The sequence below is a fragment of the Galeopterus variegatus genome, unplaced genomic scaffold (genome assembly GCF_000696425.1).
Source record: "Galeopterus variegatus unplaced genomic scaffold, G_variegatus-3.0.2 Scaffold108, whole genome shotgun sequence".
In the NCBI taxonomy this organism is placed as follows: domain Eukaryota; kingdom Metazoa; phylum Chordata; class Mammalia; order Dermoptera; family Cynocephalidae; genus Galeopterus; species Galeopterus variegatus.
In genome coordinates, this window is record NW_007726219.1 from 186138 (window position 1) to 212894 (window position 26757).

The 26757-nt window shown below is 43.0% G+C and overlaps 1 protein-coding gene across 1 annotated transcript in view; it reads right to left on the bottom strand.

Annotated features, from left to right (window-relative positions):
• The window catches only part of TRAF3IP1 (TNF receptor-associated factor 3 interacting protein 1), a 67010-nt gene that overhangs the window by 23230 nt on the left and 17023 nt on the right, over window positions 1-26757 (bottom strand). The window contains exons 8-14 of the mRNA XM_008586042.1: window positions 25474-25575; window positions 20596-20616; window positions 19383-19467; window positions 18793-18876; window positions 15634-15757; window positions 15393-15429; window positions 11578-11654 (exon numbers count right to left, since the gene is read on the bottom strand). Coding sequence (XP_008584264.1) covers window positions 11578-11654; window positions 15393-15429; window positions 15634-15757; window positions 18793-18876; window positions 19383-19467; window positions 20596-20616; window positions 25474-25575 — 530 coding nt within the window. The remainder of the gene's footprint in view (window positions 1-11577; window positions 11655-15392; window positions 15430-15633; window positions 15758-18792; window positions 18877-19382; window positions 19468-20595; window positions 20617-25473; window positions 25576-26757) is intronic.

Here is a 26757-nt window from a genome sequence, read left to right on the forward strand (position 1 = left end):
CCGCTCACTGGCTGAGCGAGGCGCGGGAGCAACACCGAGGTTTGCAATCCCGTTGCCGGTCCCCGGTCCGGTACGGGGGCAACACTGAGGGTTGCGATCCGTTGCCGGACACGGAAAAAAAACAAAAGAAAAAAAAAAAAAAAAAAAAAAAATCTCTGAAGTATCTGAAAGTTCTCAAAAGGGCCTCTCACAGCCTTAAATATTTTTTCTGCTTCTAAATCTACTTTCCTTACAAAGTCACTTTTAAGATTCTTAAAAAGTATTTACTTTATTTGCTTAGTTTAGTTATTACTATTACAACATTATTTTCTATGATTTTTTTTACTGCAAATGAACTCTGCTAGTAAAATAAAGCTTTGTTAAGCTACGTGGAAACCTACTCAGTACCAAAAATATTAATATATGGAAATGACTCCTGAGTTTTAAAAACTAACAAATTAAACTTTTAGACTACATCTTGTTTGTAATTTGAAGTGTACATGTAAGAATATTAAGATACATTCAGTATATTTTATTTATAATTTATTAATAACTGAATGTCTAAAATAAACACATTTCTATTTTATTTTAAAATCTTTTTTTTCTTTAGGGGATTTAAAAATGTTTCCTAAAATGTACAGATTATATAGAACAAAACCCTGATATAATACAAGTCCTTCACTGAGTGGGGGTCATTCCTGGCGTCTGTGACAAGTATCACAAGTTTTATCCAGTGGCTTTATTAGTCATTAAGGGTGTCACATCTGGGTCAGGAGATCTGGCCTGTCAGGAACCATTTGGAGATTTCAATCAGAATATTGATAACATCCCAATATGAAAAACTACATACGCATCACTGCTATAAATAGGAAATCAAAGTACTTTACTACTAAGCATTTTAGTTTTTCTTTACTCTAAAATATCCCCCATCATTCATACCCTGGAGAAAAGTAATAAAGTTGCCATGGTTTCATCAGCCCTCCTAAGCCTGTTTTACCCTTATTAAATTAAAAACTCAATAAAACCTAATTTATTCAGCCAAGTCCTGTTCCTCTGGCAATAGCTCTTCACTGGAAGCTGCTTTTCAAGTCAGAAGTAGACAGACAGGAATAATAAAAAGATGAGAATTAGAAAATAAACATGTTTCTCACTTAAAACAGTAAACATAAATGAGTACATATGTTTTAGAAAAAAAAATTTTAAACTGAGAATTTTTAAAAAGTTACCATGAAGTAAATGTTTTAAAGTGAAGCTAAAGAAATGTGGAATTTCAGGATTAAGGCAGGTCTGGAAACAAGCTGCTCCACCTAAAACAAGAGAAGTCGAACCAAGTGACTGCCACACTGAGCCAGGGGGTCTCGTGCCCTCGGCTCCACGCCAGCTTGACACACGCGTGCGGCGCTCTGGCGCAGGATAAGAGTTTGGATCCAGGCTCTGGAGTGCGAGGCCTTGGGCAAGGCACCTGGCCTCTCCTGAGCCTCGATCTCCTCAGCAGTGAGTGGTGGTAAGGGGGACCGGGACAGCGTGTGGACAGCCCGGCATGGAGGGGCTCAGCGACACGGGCTCTCTGTGCTGCCCACTGCCGTTCCCACGTCGCCAAGATCTCTCTCTGGGAACGCATGCCGAGCAGCCAAGGCCAGGCCAAACGTGCACCAATGGCCCCGGCCCCTGGCTCAGCTACATCATTCCTAATCCTTTCCTTTTAAGCCCAAATTTCTAATTTCTTAAAACAATTTCATGATGTTTCTTGGGGTACTTCCTAAAGTCTTCATGCCTCTTCAGACTCGTGACAACTGCTCTCATCAGGGACGCATCATTGGTCTCCGCCTGCGGACGGGCCCAGCATGGCCGGGTGGCTGCGCTCCGGGCACCGGTCCCCGCGCACTGCCCTCCACTCACCTCCTGCGCTTTTCTCCACTGAGCTGCACCGTGTCTTCAACAGTCAGTCTGACTAAGCTCAGTGTGAGTTCTGGCCCTACCGAGCGAGTCCGTCCCCTGCCTACGCAACGTCCTCTCATACACGCACTGACGCGTCGCAGTGAGAACGTCCCAGCGCCGGGGTCTACACTCTCGAGTAACTGGACTGACATCCACAGACAGGCTGTCAAAACCGTCAAACCAAACATGTTTTTTATGCAAAGAACAGTACTGACAGAACTAAGACCAAAAGTGACCTTATCAGGCCACAGCTGACTAAAATCTAGAAAACCAACGGATACAATATCAATCTCAAACTGACATTTTGAGTAAAAATAGAATCTTTACTTGTCACATTATCATTCACTAAGTAATCGTAATAAACAGATGATGATGATGACCATTCAATGCAGAAATGTTTGTGAGACAATCATATTGTAATCCATTTTTTTAAGTCATATATATATATATATATATATTTTTTTTTTCCCCCCCAGGTAAAGTACTCTGATATTTCACCCCATCAGGACCTTTATTTATCTGAAGAGAAAAGGCCTATCTCCCCAGAACTATCTTCAAGCAGTTCATATACAAATGTTTTAGTGGCTTCTAAACCATTTTTGTGGCCTACACAACATATTCTATGGTATATATCTATAAATATTTTTAAGTGATATTGTTGGCATCTGATTTTTTACAAGATAATGTGGTGGTGACAATTTAATTTTATATTCCAAACTTAAAGTTCTCAGCCTGCATATTAGAAGATAATGCAGAGATTTGATGTGGGAATATAAAACTATCACTTTATTTCCTTAAAAACAAAAACAAAATTCCCCAAAAAACAAAGAAAACCTACCACCACCCTTCATGATTAAAATCAATTTCAGTGGTTCCCCAATTTAGCTTTCAAAGTCTTTCTCATGAAGAAATTTTACAGCATATGCCAGAAGCAATATTCCTAGCAGAAGAAACATTTGATAATATTAGGACTACAAATATTCAAACTGCAAATGCTTTTGTTAGGTGTAGAACTTCAGGTAAGGGGGGGATTTTGGATAGCATTTTTCCAAGAGGCTGAAAATATTTGTGAGGAAACTGCACCATCTAGCTACCAAAGTAAGAAATAATTTGAAGACCTATTCAGATCACCAAAGTAAAATAGGATAAGACTGAAAACTGATTTTGATATAAGAATTTAGTTAAATACTATTCACTATACACCATTTGTTTTAACTAAAATATAACATGTTCATAAGAAGTTCACTTCCAGATACAACAGGTTCTTATACTCCCAGATAGATGTTTAAGAAAGCCATCCGTAATCTCTATCAACATTTGTTTGCCACATTGTGCCCTTATTATGACTGTAATACACACATATGTAAAATACATACATGCAGGGTCAAGTTCGACACATGCCCACATTCTCATTTGAACCAGATGTGTGTGTGACCTCCAACACTCCCAGAACGAGACACAGTTTTCACGACCAAGAAAGTGAAAAGGAGAGCAAAAATCACCAACACTTTAAATGAACTTCTTCTACAAGGACTCTAAGAGAGTCTAAAGAGTGCATTGACACTAGGACAGTCACCAGCAGAGACCAAAGAAAAGAATAGTATGTCTCTTTCCACAAAGGCCATTCCAGAGTAACAGAGTGACATTATCTGCTCTATGATAATATTGGGGGACCTGATCACACCTCTCAGCATTGGACAGATCATCTAGGCAACAAGTCAACAGAGTAACCACTACTCTTTCAGAGGGAGAGAAGACATCTAGGGTTATCAGAGATGGGAGGAGGGAGGGAGAGATTGGACAAGAGGCATAAAGAATAAGTATGATTTGTAACAATACATACTAGTAATATTGATTTGATCAACATGTCAATATAGAATCCCAAAAATATGTAACCAATCATGATTCAATAAAAATAAAAATAATAAAATATTTAAAATAAATAAAAAATATCTGAAACTAACGTTCAATTAGAACACATATAAAATGAAAAAGAGAAACTAATGAAAAGATAATGTAGGAGACCAAAACTCAGGAGTGAGAAATATTTAAACAGTACTTTAGAGTGAGTGGATGGTCTTTGAAACTGCTGGCTGTCACTCTACAACATCTTCCTGTATAAAGCTTTAGAAAGCAAGTACTTTCAAAGCTTAAGAAACACTGTAATAAAACTGCTTTCTTTGCTTGTTTTTCAAAAACTTCTTCATAAACCTGAAGAAAGAAGAAAACACTGGCAGGAGCTAATATCTTACTATTAACAAAGTTTATATTTCCTCTTGAAAAGAGAACAAATAAGACAGGATAATAAAGAAAATGCTTAAGGCAATCTGATTCACATATTTATTCTATAATGCATTATTGAAGTCCATTAGCACAATAAGAAATGGCTTTTTTTTTAATGTAACTTCAAAGACAGGCTGGAGATATGCCCAGATTACAAATATGTATTTCCTAAGCACTGAAAAAAAAAAAAAAAAATGCTACTTCCAAAAAAATAAAGAGCACTAAGACTAAGGGCACACTACAATTTATGTGAGAGCAGAGAGAACACCTAATATTTGAATTTTTAAGTGAGAAAGATAAGCAATTAATATTAAGATTAATATGTATAAATCAGTAATGACAATGCATATAGCCTACATGCTTTGAGTACATACTCTTACATTTGCCTCTCTGTGAAATCAACAAGGGGCATCGAAGCCTGGACCCAAAATATGTCTAGAAAGTAGACTTACTTCACAAGTACTATGATACATTTATAAAAACTGATCACAAACTAGACCACAAAGAAAGTCGCATCAATTCTAAATAACCAATATCACAAAAACCATATTACGTGAACAAGCAATTACATTAGGTACTGTCAATAAAGACTTAAAAAATCCTATGCTTGAAAGTTTTTTTTTTTTAAAAAAGACCCCTAATAACTCATGTGTTAAAGAAGACATCACAAAGTACTTCATATAAAAATTCAAGGAATTTTTAATATTCAATATCAATTTAATATTCAAGGAAGTTAAAATTCAAGGATAAAGCATGCTTAGACATGTAGTCTTACATATATTTATATTTAAATGATGTAGTGGATTAAATATTGTCCCCCCAAATCTCCCTGAAACCAGAATTGTGTCCCCCAAGGTTTATGTATTAAAAACTTAGCCCCCACTGTGACTGTTAAGAGGGTGGGAAATCCTGTTATGGTCATTGAAAGGTGGGGCCTCAAAGAGGTGATTGGATTGTAGGACCGTGCAGTAGTGAATGTATTAAAAATGGTGATCAGGGGCGTGGTTCTGAGGGCTTTAAAAGAAGAGGAGAGTCTGTCTTGCTTTCTCTGCTTCCACCATCTTGCAATGTGAGACCCCTGGGTCACTGATGCCACCACCAGTTGGACTTTAGACTTTTCAGCCTCAGAAACTGTAAGCAATAAATGTCGTTTTTCTTTATAATTACCCAGTTGTGCATTTTGTTATAAGCAACAAAACTGACTAATACAAATGACAAAAACTAAAAATAAATGAGCTAAGCATTTAACTCAAAAGGCTAGAAAAAGTAAACACCCAAAGAAATTAAAAGAAAAACAAAGGGTAGAAATTAATGAAATCAAAAGTGAGTATCCACAAAACCAAAAGTTGATTCTTTGCTGGAGAGCATCTATTTTGTTGTTTCAAAGTCTCAAAGAATAAAAAGACACAAAATTTTTGGAAGAAAAGGGAAACTATAACTACGGATATTTTTTAACATCATAAAAGTACACCTCAAATGTCTTTATGTCACAATTTTTTAAAATATGAATAAAATAAGCAATTTCTTAGAGAAACCACTGTGGACAGACAGCTGCTGGAAAGCTTCCTGCCACTGTGTGCAGCCCACATGTGAAAGATGCGCTCACTCCAGAAATACTCGGTCCCCAGCCGGGCAAGGCAGCCTCCTCCACTTACCCCTGTGCCTTGCAAGTGTTATCATCTTCTGAGCACGCCAAACATTGAGAAAATTTTGCAAGATCTAGCCTGTGGTAACAGACCCCTGATTTATTAGCTACGCAATGGCTGCCTGAATAACGATTTCACCTCTCTCCTTTGTGACAAAGTTCTGGCCAATACAAGTGGAAGGGGTATGCACAACTTCCAAACAATATCCTAAAAAGAGGAGGGGTGTGCCTTCTCTCTCCTCACTCTTGCTGGCTGGAATGCAGTCCTGAAGGCTGCAGCTGGGACAGCCATCTTGGCCCAGGAGGTGCCCTAAGGAATGGAGGTCATCCATCTGAAGGAATAAGGCCAAAGTCTGGGTCACTGCCACCCAGACTGCCACCTCCAGACTCTGACCCATGAGATAGAATACTTCCTACCTCGGTTAAGCCACTATTGTTTTAGATCTTCCTTTCACTCAGGTAAACCTAATCCTAACTGATTCAGATATAATTACAAAAATAAGCTCAAGAAGAAATAGAAAGGGGCCGGCCCGTGGCTCACTCGGGAGAGTGCGGTGCTGATAACACCAAGGCCCCAGGTTCGGATCCCACATAGGGATGGCCGGTTCGCTCACTGGCTGAGCATGGTGCTGACACCACCAAGCCAAGGGTTAAGATCCCCTTGCCGGTCATCTTTTTAAAAAAAAAAAAAGAAAAAGAAATAGAAAGATGAAATATAACCACTAAAGAAATTGACTTGGTTAAAAAAAAATTAGTTTGAGAACTGAAAAGCTAACAACATTAAGACTCCAATACTAAGAAAACAGTGAGAAAAGGAGGATCTAGCAAGGGACACAGAGAAGGAGGACCAGCATGCAGGAGGGGTACCAGAGGAATACCCTGTCCCAGAAACCAAAAGAAGCAGCATATTAAGGAGGGAATGGCCAACTGCATCAAATGCTGCTGATGCTTTCAAGCCAGAAGAGGACCAGATTTAACAACTGGGAGGGCAGGTGACCTTGACAAGGGCCAGTTGGATGAAAGAGTGGGGTCAAAGGCCTCCCAGGAATGGGCTAAAGAGAGAATGAGAAGAGGTGAACTGCAGATGGCACATATATGCAATTCTTTTGAGTAGTTTTGCTACAAAGGGAGGCAAGGCAATGGATCAAGAGTTAGAGGTAAAGTCAAGATTAATACAATTCTGATCAAAATCACAAGAAGATTTTTCATGGAACCACACAAACTATTCTAAAATTTATATGAAACCATGAAGATTTAATATAGAGTGGGAGAGGAGAGGAAGGGAACAATTAGCAAGTCTTTCCCAACATAAAAGTACAGTACTTGGCGAGGAGGAACACAACAGAGAGGGCAGAAATACACCCAAGCGTGCAGGAGATCTGGGTTCACTGGAGAGGCGGCATTACCTGTGAGGCAGGGGAGAGGGGAGCATCGGACCTCTACCTCACAACGTAAAACAAAAATTCCAGACTGATTAGAGACCTAAATGTGAAAAAGAAAACTGAAATTATTAAAACTATTGAGACCACCTTCATAACCAGGATGACAGATTTTTTTTAGACAAGATCAAAAACAATATACAAAGAAAAAAGCTGATTAAATTTTATATCAGAATAGGAAAGTTTTATAAATTACAAAATTAGATTCCATTATATATCACATACCATACACATTATATATAATATAAACATTATATATAACATATACACATACAAACCAATAACAAAAAGAAAAACACCATGAAAGAAAAATGGGCAATGATGTGAACAAACTACACCCGCGGGGAAACTGTGATGATCAATTCCAAAAATCCCATGCTCTGACAATGCAAAGATTGTTCATAAATTTGTGCTGAAACTCATTGAGGTTATTTCTAGCATCATATCCACTCACTTGGTGTGGTCTCTTAATCCATTTTGCTGTAGAAATACGAGCACATTTGAATGCCTCTGACCTCACTGGGGCTTTATAGACAGTACATGGTGTATGCACCACATTATGTTTCTAAGATCCATCTGGAAGCCAAGAGTTCTGTATAAAGGATTTTCACTCTGTTCCTATGTCAAAGGGTTGTTGTGAGGACAAAAGTAATAAACACAGGCACTTAGCAGAGGAAGTAGGCAATATATGTGAGCTGTTGTTAAGGAAACAAAGATACAATCTCACCCCCATCTGATTGACAAAAAATATTCTAGTAGGGCAATTCAACAAATTATGCTGGAATATTTGGAAAACATATGAAAAAATAAATAAACGTTGAGCCATATCTCACACTCTATACAAAAATTAATATAAAATGTAAAACCTAGAACTATAAAATCTCTAGAAGAAAACTTATGAGAAAACCTTTGTGATTGAGTGTTGGGCAAAGATTTCTTAGATACAACACCAAAAGTACAATCCATAAAAGAACAAGTTGATAAATTTGACTGCATTAAAATTTAAAATTTCTACTCTTTGAAAGACACTGTTAAGTGAAAGAAAAGACAAGCCACAACTGTCAGAAAATATCTGCAAATCATTATCTGATAAAGGACTTATACCCAGATTATATAAAGAACACTCAGAATTCAATAAGAAACATGCAACCTAATTTTTAAGATGTACAAGAAAACTTGTACACTACCAAGGAAGATATAAAGATGGCAAATAGGCACATGAAAAGATATTCAACATCATCAGCCATTAAAGAAATGCAAATTACAACCATGAAAAATTAAAAAGCTGACCATACCAAGTGTTGACCAGGATGTGGAGAAACGGGAACTCTTACACACTGCTGGTAGGTATGTGAAACATACAACCACTTTGGAAAACAGTTTGGCAGTTTCTTAAAAAGTTAAACATATATTTACCATGTGACTCAGCAGTCCCACTCCCAGGTATTTACCCAAGGGAATGAAAGCACTTGTTCACAGAAAGACTTCTACATGAATGTTCATAGCAGATTTATGTGTTATAGTCCAAATTAGAAACAATTCAAATGTTCATTAACAGATACATGGATAAACACATTGTTGTACATACATACAATGGACTACCACTCAGCAATGAAAAGGAATGAACTGCTGATACATGCCACAACATGGATAAGTCTCAAAATAATTATGCTGAGTAAAAGAAGCCAAACTTAAAAAAAAAAAAAAAAAAAGGACAGCAAGAGAGAGTACACATTATATGATTCCATTTACACACCATTCTAGGAAATGCAAACTGAAGCATAGTGACAGAGCAGATCAGTGGGCACTGGGGTATAAAGCATGTGGGGCGGGGAAGCACAGAGAGAGGTGGAAGGATGGGATTACGGCAGGCACAGGACACTGTGTGTTCGCTCTCCTGACCAGTTGGCACAGATGTATGGGAAAAAGACACTTTTTACTCCACCGGGAGAGTAAATTAGCATGGCCACTTTGAGGAATAAAATAGCAAATCTGATGAAACTAAAGATCTGTGTACGCCCTGGTGCAGCAACTCTAAGCCTGGGCACAGCCTCTGAAGGCAGGTTTGGCAAGCTGTAGCCCCCAGGCTGGATCCTGTTTTTGTAAATAAAGTTTTATGGAGTGCAGCCACACACATGCGTTTATACTGTCTATGCTATGGCTGCTTTCCTGCTACATCAGCAGAGCTGAGTAGCTGCAACAGAGACCACATGGCTCAAAAAGCCTGAAATATTTACTATCTGGCCCTTCACATAAAAATTTTGCTGATTCCTGCTCAAAGAGACACTGCCTCTTGCACACCAGAAGACATGGAAAGGACCCTGTAGAAACCTTGTTTATAATAGCAAATGGTGAAAAAAAAAAACCTAAATGTCCATCAATAAAGGAGTTAATAAAAAAAAAATAATGGAATGAGTCTTCAGTTAAAATGAATGAACTAGATCTACAGGTATCAAAACAGGGAGTCCCAGAAACACACTGTCTGAAGAGAGCAACCTGCATAATGTAACCATAGGGTAACATTAAAAAGTCACAAAACAACACTACATACATGTAAAAGTAGGGATATGCACTGAATCTATCTTAGTGGTTGCCCTCAGGACAGCAGGACTGGGGCAGGCACGAAAAGTACTTCAACTTTTCCTGTACATTTTTATCTCTTTTATTTTATTTATTTATTTATTTATTTTTGTCTTTTTTCCGTGTCCGGCAACGGATTGCAACCCTCAGTGTTGCCCCCGTACCGGACCGGGGACCGGCAACGGGATCGCAACCCTCGGCGTTGCTCCCGCGCCTCGCTCAGCCAGTGAGCGGGAACTGGTCTGTATGTGGGATCCGAACCCTCGGGCGGGAGAGCCGCCGCGCTTCCCAAGCGGCGCACTATCCAGTGCGCCACCGGGCCGGCCCAATCTCTTTTATTTTAAAAAATCATATTAAAAAGTTTGTAGAAGACCATCAAGTCAAATTTAATCTTATGTTTCTCGATACCTTAAAGAAAACAGCAGAGACGCTAATTTTTCCCTACCCAAATGTAATACATGTTACTCCTGACTTTGAAGCTGTAACTGCACTTTTTCAAAGCAGTGTGTTCACCAAACAAGGACATTCTTTTCTTTTATCTTCCAAAGTAAAAAAAATTTACCAATCTGAAATTTACTCTTCAGAGGAAACTCTGAAACAGTCGAGTATGCTTTGCATAAAAAACATAGCTATAAAATTTAAATCAATGGACACTTCGAAGGTTACCTACACTAACAGCCTGGAGGGACACACTCAAGGTTTTCAACTGGATCTCAGAAACATCCCCAGGGACCCCAGGACAACCCCTCATGCATATGAGGACCACGACCTATTAAAATTCCACAGCAATAGACAACAGACCGCAGAAAGGCATCTCTCCTCTCAGAGGAGCTCGGTGGTGCTCGGACCACGCCGACGACAGCCCCCTCTAGTGGATGCTATGAAAAAACGCTCCCTCTACTGGTAGTCTCGGTTGTACAGCTCCAATTGGCTATTCCAGACAGTATCTTCAGGACAGACGAGCGGCAATTTAAGCAGAATTATTTAAAACAAATAATTCAACTGGGGAAAAATGTGCATGTGCGTGCATTCCCATATATAAAAGTTTCTGGAACTGTTGGCTGATAAAGCTAACTATCCAAGAGACCTTCCGTTAAAAAAAAAAAAAAAAATATTTATTCTTACTGTTGAAAGCGACTGTGAGAGTAACCTAGTTGGGTCATTTGAGACACACCACCTAGCCTGTAGGTGCTCACCCCAATGGTCACATGGCCAGGGAAAGGGCAGTGGCTGGTGGGAGCCTGTGGGTCCCCATCAAACCACATCACACATCTGTATGGAAGACCACTAGGAGCCAAGTATAAATAAAACACATATTTAAAAGCCAGACTTCCCCAGCCTCTTATTTTACAATAAGTCAGGGCCAGGCAGCCAACCTTCACTGTCTACAAGTAGGGCCTGGGAAGAGGACAGGCGAGGCTGGAGAAGAGACTCACACAGTGCAGGAGAAGAGGACTTTGGCTCCTGGCTTCTGAGCTGCCCTAGCAAGCTGCTGCCCCACCCAGGACAGGGCTGGATGCCAGTCCAGGCAAGCAGCCTCACAGAAATCGCCCACATGGTCTATCCTCCCAACTGGGGACACGAGGAATAGCATTGAAATACGTAAACAGATATAACTGATAACCATAACATTTGAAAGATGCTCCTAATTTTTAAGAGCATGTGCGAAACAGACTGCTAAAATGCCAATTTTTACAGAAATCGTTCCATTACCTTCTCTCCGGGTTTAGATGACTGCTGCAATTTCTCATAATCTTTCTTAGTCTCCAAGATCTTTTTCACAAGTCCGCCTGTTGAAAATCAGTGGTTTTATGTTAAAGGTTATTCTCTGCCCCAGGAAACTATCCTAAGTGGGTTGAAGGGTGGGAAAAATACTGTTTTTATATTATCTCTTCTTGTACTAAAAACAATTTCAAATAATCTTTACTTGATAAAAGATGGTCTACAATGGATTGATACAACAGCTGATGGTGGGAATTAACCATAAAATTTCAGTGTTAACGAGAAAATCAGCTGCTCAAAAGGTAAAAAAAACTAATAGATTTTCTTTTCTATTTCCAAAGATTAAGAAGAAATGTATATTAACATCCAAAAACACAACTGTCTATTATAAACATATATCACAATTCTGATTTGCTTCTAAGTACTAACATTTCTTTTATCTTGGAGCAAGAGTATTTAATTTCTTTCAGAATTACCCACGGGGTAAATATATGAAAATTGTTTTTGTAAAATACTGTGTTTTACCCAAGCATGCATCAAGATGAGACAGAATGAATAAATCATGGCACATCCACATGGTGGAGGACCATGCGGCTATGCAGAGGATTGAAGACAATTTCTCTAGACTGCTATGCAAGGAATGTCAGGATATACTGTCACGTTAAAAAAAAAAAAAAAAAAAAAAAAGATGGAGACAAGTGTAAGTACTGATAAATACCACACATGCATTTACTTATATTTTTAAAAATGGAGTATAAGGGCCGGCCCGGTGGCGCACTGGATAGTGCGCCGCTTGGGAAGCGCGGCGGCGCTCCCGTCCGAGGGTTCGGATCCCACATACAGACCGGCTCCCGCTCACTGGCTGAGCGAGGCGCGGGAGCAACGCCGAGGCTTGCAATCCCGTTGCCAGTCCCCGGTCCGGTACGGGGGCAACACTGAGAGTTGCGATCCGTTGCCGGACACGGACAAAAGACAAAAAAGACAAAAAATAAAAAAATAAAAAAAATAAAAATGGAGTATAAGCCATGTTTTTCACTGTTACCTTTGGGAGAAGGAGAGGATAGGATGGAGGAGACTGGGATCAAAGCCCCACATCTCTAAATATACCCTGTTTTGTACATTTGACCTTAAAACCATATGAATATTTTACAAAAATAAAAAAATTTAAAACATTAATACCTAAAAATATAAAGCCAAAAAAAAAATTTTTTAAATATCAGATTAGCAAGCATACGCTAATGGAGAATTTCATAACTTCAAAACAAAGCAATTGATTGTACATCCCTAATGTGATATACTCTAAAAACAAAAAGACAAACAGACCTACAAAATCAATCCTAGAGTGTTTTCAGTAATCCCACTGTTGCTAATAACTGCTGGTGACGTTCTAAAGTTGCTGTGTGTGCATACTGCAGGATAAAGCACACAGACAGCTCATGGTGCTGGGAGCCAGGATTTTGGGCATGAGATAGAAGAGATGCATGTACAAAATCAAAGAATGCAGACAAAATCCATAATCCTAAACCTGAATTGGAAATATCAGTATGAACTCAGGACACATTTTCTTATATAAAAAAATGCATATCCGTGCTCTGTACAGTGAAAATGCTTAGAAACAAGGACCAACCCTGAAGCAACAAGCAGCCAGGCCCCTGGGAGAAACGGGCAGATACAGGACAGGAAATATACAAAATGGTCCTGAAACAACTTGTCCAATCAAAAAACAAGAAGCCCCAAAATTTACTGGGATGTGTCAAAAGGCCCCCAGAAGAAAACTTAAATAGGCTCCCCCTGGTCAAATAACGGTCCAACACAGATTAACTGCAATGGAACATGCCAAATATGTTAAAAATCCGTGACTTCATAACATACCAAAAAAACCCCACAAAACAAAAAGCCCTCATTAGTCATCTTTGATAGGTGACAAAAAACAAAGTCACTGCTATGAAACTAGATCAAGAAAGAAAAAGTACCAAGCATTCAGCCTGCCTCTTCTGTAGGGGCTGTGCCTTGGGGTAGTCAAACCCCAGCTGGGGGAGGGGGTGCACTACGAAGTTCTCCATCTTGAACATGAGGAAGGGAGTATGAGATGCCACCGTCAAGGAACTCATACGTATGTACCCGGCTGTGTCTCGCCCAGCTACGCCTGTTAGCTCTCATGTTTGCCCAGCTGTGCCCTGCTAAGCTGTAACCGAGACCTTCACCCAATGTCATACAGACCCAGCTGCAGCTGGGCCTTGTTTTACCCTGAGGTTAACACACACTGCTGTAACAGAACTTTCCCTTCTGCTTCACTTGCGGTAATTTTCCACCCTAAGACAAAGTCATAACCACATAAAATCATAAGATCAGCCCCCTTGCCTTATTACAAAACCCCAGAAATTCTATAATATAAAAATAACAGCCCCGCTGTGTTCGGGGCTCAGCCTTTGTGACTATAGTCCACTGAGACAATGCCGGCATATCAATAAACTCCGTTTACTGTCTTAAGCTTCAGTGTTTCCTGCCTCTCCCTGCAAGTTCACAGTAACTCACTGCAACAACGTCACCATACTGCAACTCTTAATGACAAAGCAGATCTAGGCCAACATCACAAGCAGAGAGTCACCCAGACATTACAAAGAACCAGTGCCACCTATGATGTATTTTTGCCAAAAGAACCTGAATCTGATTTCCCTTAGAACAATTTGCAGGATACTTAGGGAAAAGAATAATATAGTAAAACAACACAGGGGGTAACAAGCAAGCAACACCCCACTGCGAGAAACTCTAAAGGACAACCCACCTAGTTTCTCCACTAAATATGCTGCCAGGGGAAAGGGGCCACAGAGTAAGAGAGAGGCAGAGTTAGACCTATCACCCACAATGCAGGGATTTTACTTGGATCCTGACTCAAACAAACCAGAAAAAATACACAAGATAACTGGAAAAACTGATATTAGGCAATTTGATGATTTTAAGGATTATTAAATTCTTTTATATACAACAATGGAATTATGGGTTTGGGGGGGGGTTCGGTTTTGGGGTTTTTTCTGTTTTTTAAAAAGAGCCCTTATCGTTTGGAGACACGTATAACACATTACAGATGAGATGATGTTCTCTGGGATTTGAAAATAGTCTGGGGAGAGTAGGGATTATAGCAGATGCAGGCTTAGCTAAAACGAGACCAGCTGATCACCGCTGAAGCTGTGTGAGGGGCGCAGAGGAGCCCACTAGACGATTCTCTCCACTTCATACATGTTTGAAATAGAAGAAAATATTGCACTTGGGAAGAGAACAAATAACATTACAAAACTGTAGACTTGGGAAGGACTGCAGAGATCAGCCCCTTCCACAATCTAATTGTACAGATAAGAAAAGAAGTTGCCTGAACAACAGCTCACAGCTGATCTCCAGTGTCCTGGGGTGCCCTCCCCGGCCTCAGGACAGGTGGTAGCACCAGCCACCTCCTCACATAGACACTATCAATGCAGAGGGAGTCCAGGCCAGCAGTGTCCTGTGTCCTGCTGATCTGACACCTGACAGAACCTGACACACCACAGCCACCTGCATTAGGTTCTCTCAAGCACATGCAGAGGAGGCACACGCACATGACGTGCACACCAGCCTGCCTGCCTGCGCATGTACACGACACATGCCCACACACGACACACACACCCACACATGACACACAAGCCCGCCCTCCTGCCCATGCACACGACACACACACCTGCCCACCTGTCCGCACACATGACACATACACCTGCTCACATGAACGCACATGACACACACATGCAAGACGCACGCCGCCCGCATGCAGGCCTCACCATGCTTCTCTTCCTCTTCTAAGTCCACAGCTGGTACCTGAGTAGGAAAGGGGGGAAAAAAAGATTCAGGTTAGTTGAATTCTCAAAATCATGCTTTTGTGGATCTCAGAAAAGGAATGATCAAATTAAAGTAGGAATAAAACTAACTGAAAAATTAGGGGAAAATTTTGTCTACATAAATCTATAAGGTAGAATATTAATTCCAAAGTAGATAAAATATAGTTATTAAAGGTTAACTAACCATTTCAATTTCTGACATTTCAGAGAGCTGAGGGGCAGCTTCCACCACAAACTGATTATCCTCGTCATTGTCAGAATTCTGTGAATCTACAATCACATTTGAGACGGTTTTACCACTCCCTGCCCTAAATAAAAAGAAATTTGATTAAATTAGAGATGTTCTGTCAGGCAAAAGTTTTTGTCACTCCCGTGCATCTGGAACTGTGCCACAGGTAATCGAAGAGGAATTTAACCACTAACTACCTCTACGACAACATCACAAAATACACGTTGCTCAAGCTGACACAAACTGTGTAGGGAAGCCCACCAGGCCTGGGTCCCCGAGAGCCTTGCTCTGCACCCACGACCCCAGCCCGGCCAGTTCCCCTCCCCAATGCTGGCCAGACCTCCTGGTCCACGCCAGCCTCCCCTGCCCCCCAGCCTCGCTAGGCCCTGCAGAACAAAGGCCCTAGGAGCCTCCCCGCTTCCCCCACCACCTGCTGCCCTCTGCCTGCAGGGGCCTGTTCTCCTGAGTAGCAAGGCAACCCTCAGGCAGGGGTGGTCCTGGCGGCCCCACTGGCCAGGGCTGCCCCAACCTCTCCTCCTCACACAGCAGGCTCCTCAAGGTCCCACAGCTGGGTCCTGAATGTTGCTGCCGTCCTGTGTCCCACCCAGCATGCAACATGCAAGCTTCTCCCCACCAGGTCCTGCTGTTATTCTGGGTGAGTCAACATCCCATAGCAGGCCCACCAGCCCCTGACCCTGTCCTCCCTGGTGACCATCCCCATCCAAGGGCTCCCTCGTGCCTTCCGGGTCCACTTACAGTCTCCCCTCCCCAGACCTCTGTCAGCTTCTCTCTGCTGAGGTATCACTCCCACTGCTCCCCGGGCTCCCTGTCAGCCCCTCCCGCCTCATTTCCTCCCTAAGCAACCTAACACGATCATGCTACAACCAGACCCTTAACTCCCATGCCCCACTAGCACCCTGTGGCACATGTGCACGTATGTACATATGTACACACACACACACACTTTCTCTCTCTCTCTCACACACCCCAAACCTCACCCTGGCTTCAGTGCAATGCACGAGGTCAAGTGGGAGCTCCTGCACTTGGGAATGAGCTCTTGCAATAATACCTACTTCTTCCAAACACCCTCAACTCCATCAACAGGGGCCCCTCAGACCCTCAACGATCTTCTGGCACCACCAGGAGCAACCTCACCTTGTCCTCCACCCCTGCTTATGTCAGTAACCATGGGAAACCATCTCTGCACACCCCTATCTTGGTCCATATCCCCCACCAGGGCCCCCTCTCCAACCTCACCCTCTTCTTTACTTCTTTTTTTTTTTTTTTTTTCTTTTTCCGTGTCCGGCAATGGATCGCAACCCTCAGTGTCGCCCCCGTACCGGACCGGGACCAGCAACGGGATCGCAACCCTCGGCGTTGCTCCCGCGCCTCGCTCAGCCAGTGAGCAGGAACCTGTCTGTATGTGGGATCCGAACCCTCGGCGGGAGCGCCGCCGCACTTCCCAAGCGGCGCACTGTAGCAGTACGCCACCGGGCCGGCCCACCCTCTCCTTTACTTCTACCAGCTGCCTGCCCTCCCCTGAAGACTCTACTCTCCTGCAGCCCCTGAACATGGGGGCTCCATGGTCTCCTTGTGCTTACTGTGGATTCTCAATCATCCTCCATAAACACCACCCACTGTGAATCTCAGGTTGTCAGCTCCCTTGCCCTCAACCCCACCACCACTACTAATAGCAAGCCCCTAACTGCAAATCCAAGCACCAGCTCTTTGACCACCACCCCCATCTTTCCACCCCATGCCCCAGGACCCAACAATCCTTCAACCCCACCAGCACCTCTGGCTTCTTAACCCCACTGCCTCGTCATGGCCCTTCACCCCAGAGGCCTCATCTCCTCTCCTTACTGGCATAAATCCCATCATGGGTCATCGCACACTCCCAACTCCCTTCCCTTCTCTCTCTGGAGTACTTGCTGGGCACAACCCCAACCCTGTTTAATGCAGCACCGTGCCACCCAGGACCTGCACGTGTGCAGCTGACAGTGCTGGAAAACGAGGCCTATCTACGCCCTGATGCTGCCCAGCCGTCAAACTCTACTTCCCTAGGCCAGGTCCTCCACCTCAGGGCCAGGGACATGTGGCCGGGTCATCCTTTGCAGTAGAGGCTGTCCTGGGCAACCCTGGCCCCAGCCCTCCAACTAGATGCCAACAACCTTCTCTTCTCCAGACCCTCTCTAGTCATGATACTAAAAACTATTTCCAGACGTGGCCTGATGTTCCTAACATCCGGGGTGGGGGAACACCTAGATGAAACCTCTGTTCAGGTCTACTCGCTCCCTGCTCCTGTGCATAGCACTGCACACCACCTCCACTCTCCTCCGACCTCCCGCTCCTCTTCCCCAGACTCACTCTCGATTCACAGGAAAATGGAGCCCCAGAGAGAATTCGCCTTCCAGAATCTGCACCCACATGCCAGCTCTCCACCGTCCCCTCCGTGTCCCCTCACCCACTCAGGGACTCTGCTTCACCAATCCCCACCACCACCCAGCGGCTCAGACATCGCTCCCACAATGAAAAAAATGTGACATTTCTCCTACCTTAAAAACAAAAAATAATTAACCTCCCTTGACGCTTCCTTTCCCACCAAGCACTTTCTCATTCTTTTGCTTCCCTTTGCAGCAAAACTCCTGGAGAGACATATTGACCCTTTATGCTTCTAATCCCTGCCTCTTATTCTATCTAAAACCCACTCTGATCCAGCCTGTTATTTGTCTTTATATTACTGATGACTTTTTGACAACCTTTTATTTTTAATTTTTTTGCGATTAAGCCTTTAAATCTTTTTTATATTTTTTCTCATTGTTTTTATAGTTAGAAAGTCTTCTATCTAGAGATCAGAGAAATACAGCCCAACATTTCCCCATATAGTTTAAGATTTAATTTTATATGCATGTATATATTCTCTCACATTCACCTGACATGTTTGTCTGTCTGTGGGCTCAGATGAGGGCTTGCCCTCCTTTTTCTTTTCCTCAAAAGCAAGTTTTCCCAACTCCGCCTGCGGCATCTCCTGCCCCGTCTCTCTCAGCACAGGCACCAACACTCGTCAGCCCCTAAGCCCCCACACCCGGGCCATCCCAGCATGGCCAACCTTACCTGTCCACTGTCAACACTTCCACACTCTCTTGCCGTTTGACCCGGGGAGGCGCTGGTCTTGCACTCCCAGGCCTAGGTATTCTTCTAAACCCAAATATTGGAAAACCAAAAAAGAAATATGAAACATCTTACATTTCAAGGTGGACAAAAGAGAACCCAGGTTAATGTTAACAGTAACTTCCAGGCCGTCATCAACATGCTACTTAGGACATACTCAGCAGAACAATAAGAACATTCCAATAACCTGATGAGTTAAAAAGCACCCGTGTTTTAACCTTATATTTTCAGTAATTTCAAGGTAGCCGAAAAAAAAAAAAATTATATAACTATTACTAATCAAAATATGACATAACTTAGCCATAATTATGAATTCCCCTAAATCCCTAAAATGTTCTACGTACAGTTCTTATACCTCACTCAGGTACAAGAAAATTATACAAATAGTTTTTGCTTTCTTTATACAAAAATTCCTCATAATTTAGCTCAAGCATTACATGAACAGCAAAAGGTACAGAGATAGAGAGAAACATCACAGCAGTGTCCTAGGTTTGAGCACTCTTCCAAGGTCATGGGATCAAAAGCACACAGACCTGAGACTGGATGAAAGCTCATTAGGGATTTCTGAATTCTCTGACACCTCAGACTTATCTTGGCCAGCAGGTCCAACTTCTCCTTCTAAATGGATAGTAATGCAATCAGCAATTCACAAAGGAAGAAGCACAAACAACTAATAAATATTTGAAAAGACAGCAATCAAATAATTGCAAATATAAATGAGCTATTTTTTCAACATTTTTATGAAGATAAAACAGATGTCTGATATCTAAATTTGGTGAAGATTTGGGGAAATGGATACATTCAAACCCTGGAAATGCAAACTACTCCAACTGCTCAAGAAATAAAACTCAAAAAGTAGGTCAATCATCTCATTAATTTAACAGAGGAAATACAATCCAAGAAAAAAAAGGAACAAATGTAAATATGAAGATTTCAGACAGTTTGTGGACAAACAGAATTAAAAGATAATATAAATCTTTCCATTTTTGTGGCTGGCCAGTTCAGGGATCCAAACCCTTGACCTTGGTGTTATAACACCACATTCTAACCAACTGAGCTCACCGGCCAGCCCTCCATGAACTTTTTGAAGTCCTCTGTCATACATGTTTCAAGATATTCACCCATCACCATTGATAACAGTGACAGACAACAGGTAACTAATGATGATACAGTCACATGCTAGACCCTTTTGTGTAAAACAATGTCATCATTTTAATATAATTAAGAATATAGTAAAGTAACATATCTAATAATTATGTATATATATGGGGTTCTAGACAGATATTCATTTAAGTTATGAGCAGTGGGATTACCAGTGCTTTTTTATATTTTCTTCATATTTTTCTGCATTTTTGAAATCTTCTATGTTGGGTATGTACCATATTGTTTTTATAATCTGAACGAAGTTTTCTTCATTTTGATAAAAAGATTTAACCAGTAAACAACAAGCCCAAACTATTAAGACAATTAAACTGACTCCACTACTTAAAGAAATTCAGAAAATAGTAAAAATAAATCAGAATTTAAATAGTGGAAATATATTTTATACTCTGGAAAAAATCCTGATATGCATTCTTTTGAGCTTAAAACACATAAAGTCTTAAATTAATGTAGTTAAGATATGTTTCCTTAAAATAAATTACTCACACTCTTGCAATCTGTAAAACATAAATCTGAGAACACATACTCATATCTGTGTACATACACGATTTATATCAAACATATTTATTTAAGGCCATTCCTTACCTGCATCGCTGGTGGAGTCACCTTTAAAAAAAAAAAAAAAAAACACATCAGAAAATTAATTTTTGTCTTAGTAAACTTCAATATATTACATGATCAGAATAGAATTAGAGAAAACACATCATGGGGCCGAGCCCGTGGCGCACTCAGGAGAGTGCGGCACTGGGAGTGCAGCGACGCTCCCGCCGCGGGTTCGGTTCCCATATAGGGATGGCCGGTGCACTCACTGGCTGAGCGCGGTGCGGCTGGGCTCCAAAAAAAAAAAAAAAAAGGAGAGAGAGAAAACACATCATGGGGCCGAGCCCGTGGCGCACTCAGGAGAGTGCGGCGCTGGGAGTGCAGCGACGCTCCCGCCGCGGGTTCGGTTCCCATATAGGGATGGCCGGTGCACTCACTGCCTGAGCGCGGTGCGGCTGGGCTCCAAAAAAAAAAAAAAAAAGGAGAGAGAGAAAACACATCATAAATAATTTTGGATGTTTATTAGGAAAAAACGGTCATTTCCTCAAAGCCTCATTTTTAGTATCCTACTGCTATTTTATTTTCCAAGACAGAAAGACAAAGAACAAACAAACAAAACTATGAATCACAAAATGCTATTACATAAAAACCGGAAACAGTGGTGTGAAGAAAGTGTACACAGAGATAAATTAAACAAATGCACAAGACAGAAGTTGACAATCTGGGAAGCCACAGAAAAACTGCATCCCAATACAGGGGGACCACTCGACAGTTCTGAACCCAGCAAAGCAAACTTCCAGGCCATTTCCAAGACTTTGGGTGGAACTAAACAGCAGCCCATCTGACAGGACTCATCAGTAAGTATTTTTCCATCAATTCCTAAATAAGGAGAAGAAGCGTCCCACCTCAACACAGGCCTACCTTTGCACTTTCACCCGGGTCCTCCTCCTTTGAGTGCTGTGTTTGGGGGACAAATGTGACCTAAGCAGTCACAAGTAAATGAGCAGTAGCACCATGGGGGTGGGGTGGATTCAGAGCTGTAGTTGGATAATCTTTGTGTCATACTCTGAAATGCATGAATGAATTTGCAGAAGAAACAAAACGACACGGATTCACAGGAGAGCCGAGGACACTACTAGGGAGAGGCGACTGGGATCAGCCCTAATCAGGTCCCACCCCCAGATGGGGAGGATCCACCTGCAAACACGAGTGAAAAGCTCTCCTCAGCACCTCTAGTCTGTCCCCTAACAGGAGGACTTTCTGTGACCACCACAGTCAGAGAGCTCCACACATGCCGCCCTGCAAGAGGGTGGCTCATGGGGCAAGGCAAACTGGAGGCCCGAAAGGACTCTATTTGTATGGGCCCAGGAGCCTCGAGAGGTCATACCACAAAGTGACACAGCACAGAGGATAGGGCTGGCAGCTAAGGGGGCAATGATTAGGGGGTCTGGAGAATGTGGTCCAGATGGAAGGATGATGAGAAAACAAGAAACGCTGGCCTGAAGGGCCACGGCCTGAGCAGCTGCACTCAGCAGTTTCATCCAGAGACCCTGGATGGTGCTTTGGGGCAGCGGGGGTGGGGGCTCAGCCCAACCCTGGGATGGGGCTGCCAAGGCTCAGGAACAGGCAGCAGCAGACCCTCCTCTCTCTGCTCAATGCTGTGTGGCCTGGAGAGCGTGCTTAGTGGAAACCAACACCAAGAGTCACTGTGCAACCTGGAGCCAAGAAGCAGACCCAGGTCCCTTGACTCCAAACCCCCAGCTCTTTCTTCAAAATTCATACCATCAAGGTGCTGGGGACAGACTGTGGGTTCACATGGCACTCAAAGTTTACTTAAATCATAAGGCCGACACCCAGGTGAAGGGAGCATGTTGGGAAAATGCCAAAATAATTTTCTCATAAGTCTGTTTTGTCTTTGAAGTAATATTTTGTCTTTGAAATAACATTTGCTTGTTACACTAATCTCGCCTCTAATCACTACTTGCATTTTTGGCTTCTGTAACCTAGCTCACTTATCTGCCCAGACCACATATACTAGCCTAGCAATACTGACAAAAAGAAACGTAAAAACCCTGAAAGAGTCCACTATAAAAGCTTTGTGAAACCTGACATCGGGGTCCAGATTTTCAAGCATTAGCTTGTCTGGGCCCAGTGGCATAATAAAATACCTGACCCTCCAATCCTCTGAGTGCCAACGAAGTCCGTTCAGTAACAAGCACAGTGGACCGTCTGCCTATCACAGACTGGATCCCTAACCCAATGGACATTCCCATCCCCATCCCCCGGGGCCCCAGGCACTCTCCTCCAGCTGACTCCTTCCCTCCTGAGGCGCCCTCTCCCCTGCTTCATGGGCCAACACTCCAGCCTTCTCCTGCCTCATCCCAGGTGACCCCAACCCCACCCAAGCTCCCACTACCACCCATATGCCATCAACTCTTGAATTTTCTCTCCAGTCCTCTAGCTTCCCCTCAGAGTAAGCAGCCCTGACAGTGCCATCTCTCCCACCCCATTCACTCCACCATGACCCAGGACACTCTCTCCTCTTCCCTGAACTACTCTTTAAGCCTCCCAAATTCACAAGGATGCTCTTTTTAAAATCTAAATATGATCATGCCACTCCTAAAAATACTGCCCTCCCACTGCTCTTACGAGAAGGCTAAACTCCCTGACATGGCCACGAGAGGCCTGGCAGGAACCAGCTGGCTCTCTCCACTCCCCCAAGCTCTGGACGCTTCCACTAGGCCAAGCCAGACGGTCTGCTGAACACTTCCCACCCTGGATCTTCCTATATGCAGTTCCTTCTGCCCAGCAAGCTCTTCCTAGCCACCGTCACTCTCCCCAGGTCACCCAAAATCCCCTCCACCTCAGACTGCCTTTGGTACCTCTTGCTAAACAGATTCATTTTATCTTTGCAGCCTCATCTGATCTTGTGCACACACACCCGGAAGGCAGGAAGCCGGTCCGACTTCCCTCACTAATGCACTCTCTGCCTCAGGGTCTGACACAGAGTAGGCCTTCCACAGACATTCTCTGAATGACTAACATCAGCCTTCATCTGACCACACTCCACCCTGGCCCAGCCACTGCCACCTGCACAAACCCAGGTTCCATGAGGTGCCAGCACCCCTGCGAGCCTGTTAGGAGCTCCAGGGCCTTAAAAACTGAATGTATATTCTACCAGAAAGTTTGCTGAAAGCACAATCTCACTGATAAACAACTTAAGACACTGAAAGAATATTATAGATAGAAAATTGTGGTAGTAACAACATTTTGAGCTGTTTTAAAGTCCCCTGTAGGCTTCCAGTCAAGATGGCAGAATAGACGGTCCCCAGTGTCACTCTCTCCCACAAATCAACCAATTTACACCTATTAGAAAGCAATGACAGCCAAGCTGGGGCCGCTAGAGCCCAGCGGAAGAGGAAGAGAGACCTACAGAGTTCATGAAGGCAGGAAAAGTCATGATGAGAGAAAGAAGGGACCACTCCCACCATTTCAAGCCCCAGCCATTTCAAGGCTGGCCCTGGTGAGCACATGGAGAAAAAGCTGGCAAAAGCCACAGCTGTGCCTTTCATATGAAGTTGCTTGGAGGCTGCAGTGGAGAAGAGAACCTTGGCAGCCCCCAGCAAGACCACTAATAGGGTTCCCATGGACCCATGTAGGAGCAAGGAGCCCCAACAACTGAAAAGAGGAGCCACTCAGAGGCCAGTGAGTCACTGCAAGGGACCAGTGCACATGGCCTGTCCCATGGGAAGTGTTTGGAGTGCAGGCAGTGGGGGAGACTGGCCCACCGGGGGAACACTGGGACACAGCATGGACAGCTGATCTGCCCCCCAACCAGCGCAGGACTACTCAGTGGAGACTGGTCAGGAATATAGAACCGCAGGGGGAGCAGTTTACTGAAATGACTCAGGCCCAGACCAGAGTTTCCACACAACCCAGGTGCACCAGACCTCACAAGACCTGGAAGTACATACAGTTAAAACCTGAGCTGCACAAAAAGCCTTCCCCAGGGCATCGGCAGCAAAGCAGCAATTTAGCTCAACCACAGAGCTCATGTGCTGGTCCCCACAGGAAGTTCTCCCATTTTTGAAGTAAGCAAAGGACAGCAAATTAGTTCCAGTGCAGAGTTTAAGTGGTGAGAACAGCAAATAATCCAACACAGAAATGAAAGAAAAAACAAAATATCCACAGATCAACATCTGACATTAGCTAGTAAAAGTCTAACACCACCAAAGAACACCTATAAAACCTAGAAGGACTGGAAGCACCCTGAGCTCCCAAGCCAGGGAGGGAGAAAGGCCAGGGGGACCTCAGCCACACACCCCCCAATGACTACACCCAGCCTAGTGGTGACCACCAAGCTGCCACCAGAACCCCCCTGGTCTCTGCAGCCAGAATGAGGGGGGAGCTACAGGCCTCGACCAAGCCCTGCCTCCTTCCTACTCTTCCCACCCTATTTCCTTTCCCCTTCTCCTCTTCCCCTCCCCCCAACTTCTCCACAACATCTTAGAATGTAAAAATATAATATTAATACATAAGTAAATTTAAAAATTTTTTTAAAAAAGAAAGTCCCCTTTAGATGTGAAATCCGGGTGGTGCACTTCTTGGGTGGGCTTTCAGGGAAAACTGCTTTCTGGGACCGTTGATGACACCCCCCGAGTCACGAATGATGCCACTTTATCTTACTCAGAAAGCACACTGCAAACACAGGAGTGAGCCTCACATTACCAAGCAACAGCCTTGCTCAATTCTAGCTTATACAAGAAGCAGAAGTGACTCATTTGCCATGTTCGGACCAGGGGCGCGGGAGGGGTAGCTCCAGCTCCAGGCTGCGTCCCTGTGAGCAGCAAGTGCCCGGCAGTGAGCGCCACTCAGTGCTCCACCTCCCCTCACCAGGAAGGGTGGGAGAAGGATCGTTCTTACCTTTCTGCTTCGCTGCTGGGTATGGCTCAGTATTCTCATGCCACAGACTAGTGGAATTATCATGTGAAATACTGGTTGAGTAAGTATTAGCTTCTTTTGTTCCTGACATAAAACAGTTTAAAATTGATCATTAAGACTGTGCACTGAAGGGCTGGTGACCAACAGCTTCATCAACATGGTGCACTTACTTATCTATGTTCTCCCACACTCCAAGGATTTGGAGTGTTTACCAAGTATTGACCAAAGGCAGCTTTTCAAAACACACCTCTGGAATGTACCTCCCCCACATGTGGTTCTGGGAAAGGGCCCCCCAGATGGTGAATGGGCCTCCAGCCAAAGGAAACTGGCCCTGTCGCTTCCCGTTTCTAGAATGCCCTGCCACTACCAGTCTCCACCCTCCTCCCCATGACAGCCATGCCCAGGAGCAAGCAGGTGGCTATTTCAGGAAAGCAGGAAGGAAAGAAAAATATTTTTGACATAGTGCACAGTCCTAGACATACAGAAAACTCTCAAATACTTGTCTACTGATTACTGATGTTCCAAAGTTCATGAAAATAGAAAAAATGTTCAAATACCCGAGAAATAAAATATTTCCCTATTATAAACAAAAAGGGCAGAGGATGTGCTAGAGGAACAGGTTTTGAATTATGGCAAGACCCAGAGCTGGAAAACTAACCCATCATCAAAGGCCCCCACCACTCTCTAAAAAGAAACAAGGAGACAACAATAAAGTTGGAAAAATGTTCTTTTTCCTGAACCATGATCTTACAATTTCTTAAAACTATTTAAAGAAATATTTGACATCAGAATCAACCTGTCATTAGCTATCAAAGAATTGCCTTATTTATGTAATAGAACTATATAAAATAGATGACTCATTTTTTAAGAAAACTATTTTCAATCCATAAAAAATTATGTTGACTTAAAACAGTCTGATTCAAGTAGTTTATTATGATATTTTATAGAGGGCAGCCAAAGAATCAACATGAAATATTACATTCTAAAAAAAAAAACCCTAAAATAAATATAAGCTTGGCAAATTACCAATTTTAGAAGAAAACACCCTAATAATTTTAAGTTGTTATATTTGATTTGAAAGTATCAAACATTTTTTATACTCTACAAAACCCACCATCACGGGGCCGGCCCGGTGGCGCACTGGATAAGTGCGCCGCTTGGGAAGTGCAGCGGCGCTCCCGCCCGAGGGTTCGGATCCCACATACAGACCGGTTCCCGCTCACTGGCTGAGTGAGGCGTGGGAGCGACCCCGAGGGTTGCGATCCC